This window comes from Myiozetetes cayanensis, unplaced genomic scaffold (assembly GCF_022539395.1).
Source record: "Myiozetetes cayanensis isolate MyiCay16 unplaced genomic scaffold, myiCay2020 scf59, whole genome shotgun sequence".
NCBI classification, from domain to species: domain Eukaryota; kingdom Metazoa; phylum Chordata; class Aves; order Passeriformes; family Tyrannidae; genus Myiozetetes; species Myiozetetes cayanensis.
Genome location: NW_026087842.1, coordinates 144054 through 152280, shown reverse-complemented (window position 1 = coordinate 152280; position 8227 = coordinate 144054). Strand labels below are relative to the sequence as shown.

General features: G+C 67.2%; 1 protein-coding gene across 2 annotated transcripts; it reads left to right on the top strand.

Annotated features, from left to right (window-relative positions):
- The first annotated feature begins 1530 nt into the window (after positions 1-1530).
- Positions 1531-5725, top strand: LETMD1 (LETM1 domain containing 1). 2 transcript variants are annotated; one of them, XM_050334789.1, is made up of 9 exons: positions 1531-1640; positions 2169-2335; positions 2441-2556; positions 2722-2804; positions 3592-3778; positions 3872-3973; positions 4380-4532; positions 4747-4843; positions 5232-5725. In XM_050334789.1, the coding sequence occupies exons 1-9, from the start codon at positions 1531-1533 to the stop codon at positions 5300-5302; spliced, it is 1086 nt and encodes a 361-aa protein (XP_050190746.1). In that variant the 3' UTR covers positions 5303-5725. The 2 variants fall into 2 exon arrangements, with proteins under 2 accessions (XP_050190746.1, XP_050190745.1); XM_050334788.1 differs by having other exon boundaries at positions 3842-3973.
- Positions 5726-8227: the final 2502 nt, after the last annotated feature.

Here is an 8227-nt window from a genome sequence, read left to right as displayed (position 1 = left end):
GGAGTTCTTCCTTCTCTGTGCATTCCTTTGGAAACCTGGAATAATTCCTTTTCAACCACTCCCTTCCCGAGGAACAACCCCATGGATTTAACTGGGAATGGGACACGGCTCCTGCCGGCTGGGCATTGCTAAGGGTGCTGCTAAGTGACCAAATCCTGGGAAATGAGAAATCCAGGAGATGGGAAACTCCCTGATTCACCCTCAGCCTTGACCCCACAGCGCGGGCATCAGAGGTGGGAATAACCCATCATTGCCCACCTGAAGCCGGGTGTGGCCGACCCCACAGGCAGCCCGGGGGTGGGAAACTGTCCGAATCCCCCAAATCCCGGTGTTCTGGGCTGGGGGCGGTGCCAGCCTCCGGGGGGGTCGGTACTCACCCAGCTCGCAGCCGGGGGTGGGTTTGGTGGGCATGATGGTGCTCCTGCCGCGCTCTTCGAGGCCCGAGGGTGTCCCACTCTCCCCTGGGGTGTCCCCTCCCTATTTAAGGGGTGTCCCATCCTTCCCTCCCTCTCCTCCACCCGGAGCAGAGTTCTCGAGTGAGCTCGGAGGCGCCTCAAAGGCTCCTCAAAGGCTCCCGAAATCTCCCGATCGTTAATTGACTCCCCATTAACCCACTTTGAAGTGGCCCCGTGGCCGGGGCTCAGGAGCCTCCGGCGGCTCCGCCGATCCACGAGGGCCGGACTCTGATCGGGAACCGCGCGGGCACCGCGGGTCCCTCCGGTACGTGCGGGGAGGATCGTCCCGCGGGATCGATCCGCCCTTATCGGCCCCGCCGGGGCCAGCGATAACCCCCTCCCCAGATAACCAACAGCTGAGTGAGCAGCGCCGGGGCACGGCGGGGTGGGGAGGGCGCGGGGGGTGCGTGACACGAGCCACGCGCCCCGGGGGGAGCACAGGGGGGCCGGGATCCGGCTGGAGGGAGGGAAGAGCATCCCAGAAATCTCTCAAGGATCGATCCCCAGGACATGGAGGGGCTGAAAGAGGCCGGAGAAGGGGCAACGCAGAACTTGGGTTTTGGGAATTCGCGGTCCCTTTGCGGGGGGATTTGGCCTCCCCCATGCCCGGACAGCGGGGGATGAGGGGGAATGGTGTGGGGCAGCCCACCACAGGCCCCTCAAAGGCCGGGAAGGGATTTAACGCCCGGTGAAGCAGGAGGAGGGTCCCGGTCCAGGCTCCAGGCAGAGGGAAGGGGGGGCGGTCCAGGCCAGGGGTCCCGCTGCCGGTACCGGGGGGCGGGATGGGGCTGGGGGTCCCAGGGCCGGTACCGGGGGGAAGGATCGAGAGGGGGATCGGGCCAGGGTCCCAGGGCCGGTACCGACGAGGGATCGGGCCGGGGTCCCGGGCCGGGTCAGGTTGGGCGCGGAGGTCCCAGGGCCGGTCCTGGGATGGGGGATCGGGCCGGGGGATCGGGCCGGGGTCCCGGGGCCCGGTCACCGGGTATGGGGAGGATCGATCCAGGCCCCGCCCCCGGAGCCCCGGCAGCCAATCAGCGGCCGCAGCGCCACGTGACCGCGGCCCGTGCCCGCCAAGATGGCGCTGTCCATGGCCGCCGCCCGAGGGGGGCTCTGGCGCCTCGGCCCCGCCGCCCTCGGCCCCCCCCGGGGCCGCACGGAGCTGCTGCCCGCCCTGGGGGCGCCCAGGTGAGCGGGGAGCGCCCTCCGGGGCAGCCACGGCCCTTGCGACACAACCTCCTCAGGGAGGGCCGCCTGCGCAGCAGCCTTGACCCCCCCGAACACCGACCACAGCCCCCCCAAACACCGACCGCGGGCCCCGACCCCTCCCCAAAACACCGACCGCGGGCTCCGACCCTTCCCAATGCCCACCGCAGCCCTGACCCTCCGCCAAATACAGCCTCCACCCCTTACTCTCCTGGTCCTCCCCCGTTACGCCCCTGGACTGGCCGTGCCCCCTCCCCACCCCCGCGCTGTGCCCAGCCCCCAATGCCCCCTCAGTGCCCCCTCAGTGTCCCCCGTTACCCCACAACCCCCCATTCCCGCGGTGCTGTCCCTGCCCCGGTGCCACCTGGATTCTCCCTCCCCGATCCCTGCTTGATTCCCTCGGCCCGGGGGTGGTCCCAGCGCCCCCTCACCTCTCCCGGGGGTGGTCCCAGCGCCCCCTCACCTCTCCGGGGGCACCAGGAGCCCGGAGCTGACCCGGGGGTGCTGCAGGTGCCGGGTGTGCAGGTCGCAGGTGTGTCCCCTCTCCTCCCGGGCCACCTCCCGGGCCCTCGTGGCCGCCGTGGTCGCCGTGGCCCGCAGGGTCAACGCCAGGTACGAGCGGTACCTGGAGAGGAGCTTCCCCCGGTTCTACCTCCTGTACAGCACCTTCACCTCAGGTGAGGCCCCAGGGGCAGCCCCAAAGTGTCCCAGGAGGTGGGACAGGTCCTGCTGCTCTGGGTGGAGCAGCTGCACCCCCTGGGAATCCGTGCTGTGTCCCACAGGGATCCAGGCGCTGTTCCTGGAGGTGAAGGAGATCAGCAGGATCAGGGCCAGGATGTCCCGGCAGCGCCTCAAGGTGCAGCAGCTCCCGTACCGGGACATGGAGCGGCTGCGCCAGGTGAGGCCCCTCCCTGCGGGAAAGGGGCTGGAATTCCTGGGGGATGCTCCTCGACACGGGCACCGGGAGCTGCAGCCCCCGCTGGGATTGGGAGCTGCGGGGAATCCCGGGGGTTTGGGGGGCGTGGGGCCGGATCCTGACTCGCTCTCCTCCGTCTGGAGGCAGTTCCGCAGGGACGCGCTCAAGGCCATTCCCATCGGGATCATCGCCATCCCCCCCTTCGCCAACTTCCTGGTCATCGTCCTCATGTGAGTACTGGGAGTACTGGGGTCCCTGAGCCCCGGATTCCAGGGGATTGGGGTTTTCAGAAGGAAGGATCTGGCTGTGCTCCCCCTGTCAGGACAAACACCTGGATCCTGAGGGGCTGATGGATTCGCCATCCCGGCCTCTGGGGCCATTGTCCACCCAAAGAAATCATGGAATCAATTGAAATAATTTAATAAAATCACTATCAGAGAGGCCCTCCTTGGAGTGTCCTCGGCAGAGGCACCTCCATGCACAAAATCCCTTGGAGTGTCCCTGTCCCCACCAGCTCTTCCAGAACCAGGGGTAAATCCCAGCTAAATCCTGGGATTTTGCAGCTCTGTTGCCCCCCCCGGGGCTCCCAGTCCTGATTAATGTCCTTGTCTGTGACCTCAGCTCATGGGGGACACGAGGGAAGGCTCTGTAGGGGCCGGGCTGGGTCTGTGGGATCAGTGGGATCAGGATGGATCTGTGGGATCAGTGGGATCAGGCTGGGTCTGTGGGGTCAGTGGGATCAGGCTGGGTCTGTGGGATCACTGGGATCAGGCTGAGGGGGGCAGGTCCTGCCCTGGGCTCCCCATGGAATACAACGGAATGCTCTGGGCTGGGGGCAGGATGGGAAATGAGCTGGTGGGGCTGGATGTGAGGGGCACAGACACCTGGCCTGTGTCAGCCATGGTGTGGGGACACGGCCAGTGGTGGCCTTGGCAGCGCCCAGGGCCTTCCTGGGCCCCTCCCACAGCCCAGAGTCCCCTGCCCCTCCCTCAAGCCCTCTCTCCTCTCTCCCCCCAGGTATCTCTTCCCTCGGCAGCTCCTGATCCGCTATTTCTGGACGCCGCAGCAGCAGCGGGAGTTCCTGGCGGTGGACGATTCCATCCGCAGGGCCTCGTACCCCGCCGTGCTGCAGGGCCTGGCGCGGGCCGCGCGCTCCCTGCCCGAGCCCCGGCCCCGGCAGCTGCTGCAGCAGCTCTGCTCCCAGGTAACCCCCTGGCTCACACCCTCACCTGGGGGTGTCACCTGGCACGGGTGTCACCTGGCACAGGTGTCACCCGCCCTCCTGGGGCTCCTGCAGGTGCAGGGAGGTGCCCGGCCCCACCTGGCCCAGCTCTTGGCCGTCAGGAGTTCCTTCTCGGGGTCTGCGCTGGTGCTGAGCGGGCTGCAGGTTGATCACGTGGTGAGTCCAGCTCAGTGCAGGTGCTGCCCCCAAACCAGTCCATGTGTGCATGAAAAGCTGGAGGGGTGGCCCTGAAATCCCCCCTGTCTGTCCTGGGCTCACCCCCATCCCGTGGGCAGCAGGGGAGGGGGGCTCAGGTGAGACTCCACCCGCAGTGCTGCCTCCAGCTACTAGCATCAGAGGGACATGGAGCTTCCATGAGTGAACCCAGAGCAGCATTTTGGGAAGGAATTCCTGCCTGTGAAGGTGGGGAGGCACTGGGTGGGATTCCAGGGAATGCCCCATCCCTGGAAGTGTTCAAGGCCAGGCTGGATGGGCCCCCTGGGCGGGTGGCAGTGCCGTGGGTGCCCCCCTGTTTTGGGAGGGGTTGGATGTCACCCAGGTGACCTCCCTTCATGTCCTGCAGAGAGCCCTGAGCCGGGTGCTGTTCCTGACCCCCCACTTACCGGCCGTTCTCCTGCGGCATCGCCTGCTCAGCCACGTCCTGGAGATCCGGCACCTGGACCGGGCCCTGCTGCGCTTGGGGCTGGGGCAGCTCTCTGAGGAGGAGCTGCGAGCGGTGAGGACCCTCAGCAGCCCTGTCCCGGGGCTGTGTCACCCCAGCTGGCACCCTGGGGCACAGGGGGGTCCCCCAGGCCCGCCCTGGGGGGGTGGGGGTTGCCCTGTCCTGGGAAGGTGTTTCCCCACACGGGGATCGCACCTCGTGCCGTGGCAGGGTCCTGGTGTGGTGCTGGTGCTCCGTGGGCCCACCCCGACCATCTGTGTGTCCCCAGGCCTGTTACCTGCGTGGGCTCAACTCCACCCACCTGGGCAGGGCCGAGTGCGGGGCGTGGCTGGAGCAGTGGCTGCAGCTCTCCTGTGAGCTCCAAGGTACTGCTGGGGGGGACACACGGGGGGCCCCCCGAGCTTCTCTGGGTACAGGGAATTCTGGGGTGAAGGGAGCGCTTTGTCCCACCTCTGGGGCTGCCAGGTGTGCCTGTCCCACAGAGCTCTGGTGGCAGATTCCATCCCCAGGGGAAAGGAAATGGGAATGGGAGGGAAATGGGGTGCCCCCATGCCCATCCCAGCACTCCCCTAGTGCCCATCCCAGCACTGCCCCGTGTCCCCTGTGTCCCGTTCTGTGCCCACTGCAGGGCCCCCAATTTACTCACTGCCCACCCCATGCCCATCCCAGTCCCAGCACTCCCAGTCTGCCCAGTGCTCCCCCGTGCCGGTCCCAGTGCCCCCGGGCTCTGACCCTGCTCCCGTGTTCCTGCAGCGTCCGAAGCGTCTCTCCTGGCCCACAGCATGGTCCTGCTGTCCCTCAACTACAGCTGGCCCTCCGAGTGATGGCCCCTCACCCCTCACCCGGCCTGGTGTCCCTGCCCTTGGGCACGAGTGCCCCGCCCGGGGATTCCCAGCCCGGGCTGCCGAAATCCCGAAATCCTGAAATCCCGGCGGAGCCCGCGCTGGGTCCTCACTCCCCTCGGAGCCCTCGGGAGCGGCCGGTGGGGCCGAGCACGACCAGGAGGCGTGGCCTCGTTGTGCCAGCAATTAACTGCGTCCCGCTAATTATGGGAGACCGTGAGTGGCTGCGCGGCCCGGGGACGGCCCCATGGGATCCGGGCACTTCGTGCCGGAGGCTTTTCCCTCGTTTCTTTTGTGCACTGAACAGTCTTAAATGTAAAACCCCCCGACCCCGAAGGGTTCGGAGACGCCCCCAAATCCCACCTCGGACCTTCCCAGGAGGATTCCGGGGTTTGTCTGTCCGGAGCAGGCGGAGGGAGGGGAGGGGAGGGAGGGAGGGAGGGGAGGGGAGGGAGGGGAGGGGAGGGGAGGAGGAGGGAGGGAGGGAGGGAGGAGGAGAGGAGGGGAGGGAGGAGGGAAGGGGAGGGGTCGGGGCTGGGAACGCCCCCGGGGGTTTGGGAAGAACCGAGTGGGGCGTCCCCGCGCTGCCTCCTCCGAATTCAGCCCGGTTGGAGCTGATTAGACCTTTCCCACTCTGCGTTTCCCACCGGGCAGTGGCGGCTCCCGGGGGTTAAACCCCCCCTCCACCCCGCCCTGCAGGAGGAATTCCCGAACCTCCGCGGTTTATTAAAAGCCCGAAGGAATCAGCGGCTCCCGTGTCTTTTGGGAGGGCCCTTGGTGGCGCTGTGTCCCCCTGGGAGGGGACACTGGGAACGGGGACAACCTGGAAAATGTCCCTTTTGAAGTCCCTTCTCCCTCTTTTTTGGGAATTGGTGACTGCTCCCAACAGGAATTCACTCTGAGGGGATTTAACCCCCTTAAAGCCTCAACTCACTGTCCAATTTAACAATTTATTTTCTTTTTCCACTTGTATATTCCCTTTAAATACAGCGTTATGTGGGGCAGGAAAGGCTGGGAAAAAAATCAGTAAAATTGCAGAGAGCTTTGGATTCACAACATTTGAGAAACTAAAAATGAGAAAGCCAGTGGGATCTGAGAGGGGGCTGGGGGGACATCCAGATTTCAGGGAGTAGGGGACTTAGAAACACAGGATCGAGCAGTGTGTTAGTGTGGATTAAATCCAATAAAAATTATATTAAAAGGCAAAGATCCCCTCGGGTTGCCCCAGGAACAGCGAAATCTGGGCGAAAGTAGAATAAATCCTGTTATTTATTGCCTTTTTGGGAAGCACCATCTGCCCCCACGCCAAGGGATCCATCGGGAGCTGTCACCACCTCTGGGACACGGGGCTGTGGGGAGCAGGGGGTGGAAACTACAGGAAAATAGGGATTTTGACCTTCAGCCTGTGTCACCTCCCAGGCTCTGTCACCCCTCAGCCCGTGCCACCTCAGTCAGTGTCACCTCTCATCCCCTGTCACCACATCCTGGGCCCCGCCAGCCCCGGGGGCGGGGGTGTCGCGTTCCGCCCCGTCCCCATCCTGTCCCCGGCGGTGCCACGAGCGGGGCCGCGCAGTCCCCAGGGTGCGGTCCCCCCGGTGCAGACCCCCGGGGTGTCCCCCCGGGGCGGGTGGCGATGCTGCCGGGGCGGCGCTGGCGCCGGGCCGGGCCGGCCGTGCCGCTGCGGGCGCTGTTCGGGTACCGGTACCGGGCGGAGGACGGGCGGGAGGTGGCGATGGCCGCGGGGGAGCGGCTGCTGCTGCTCCGCAGGGCCACCCCGGACTGGTGGCAGGTGCGGCGCCCCGGGGACCCCCCCTGGGCGCGACCCTTCTTCGTCCCCGCCGCCTACGTGGCCGAGGAGGAGCCGGGTGACGGCGGGACCTGCAGCCCGCGGATCCCCAGGCAGCCCCGGGGACGGGTGGGTGGGGTGGGGGAAGCGGGGCTGGGGGGCACCGGGCAGGGTGGAACTGGGCAGGGGTCACGGAGCTGATGGGGGAGCGCGGCTGGGGGCACTGGGAGGGTGGAACCGTGGGTTGGGCACACGGGGCTAGAGGGCACGGAGAGAGTGCAGCTGGGGCACAGGGAGAACGGGGTGGGGTCCTGGGCTGGGAGTCTGGGTGCCCAAGGCTGGGGGCACCGGGGCTGGGGGCACTGGGGACAGCAGGGACGCGGGGATGGGGGTACTGAGGGCACCGGGGTTGGGGAGGGGGGGTGTCTGTGCCCCCCACCTGCAGCATGGAGGATCATTTTGGGTGGGTGGGTGTCCTCCTCTCTGCCCCCCAGGCCTGGGGGGGGGGCAGTGCTGCTCGCTGAAGGACCCGCGCGCCCCCTCCACGGCCTCCCCCCGCGCCGTGGGCATCAGCACCGGCCAGCTGGCAGGGGGGGCCACCCCCACCCCCGCGCAGTGCCAGTCCCAGCAGGACACTGGGGTGAGTGGGGGCTGCGTGACGCCCAGGCCACTTTGTGCCCCCCAGACCTTTTCCTCTCAGAGTCCCCCCCTCCCCCAGCATTTGTGCCGGGGCTCCCTGTCCTTGCTTTACCCCCAGCCCGGCCCCTCCTTCCCTCCGCCCTGCACCCCGTGTGCCCACCCCCGTGACCCCCGCAACTCTCCAACCTCTCCCTCCCTCGCCCCCGCCGCTCCCACCGCGGTTTCCTGCTCGCCGTGGGGCAGCGGAGGAAGTTGGGGGCAGGGGGACACCGTGCCGGGCGGGGCAATGCGGGACAGGGGAATTGGGGGGGGCACAGCAGGGGCTGGGAGGCATTACCCGTGTGCCCCCTCCCCCAGTCCGGGTCCTGCCCCTCAACCCTTCCCCCCAAGGTGTCTCCCGGGACCCGCCACGATCTCCTGCAGCCCGGAGGAGCCGCAGCGGGAGGGGGTCAGGCCGCTCCCCCGTGCCGGCCGGGCCCCCT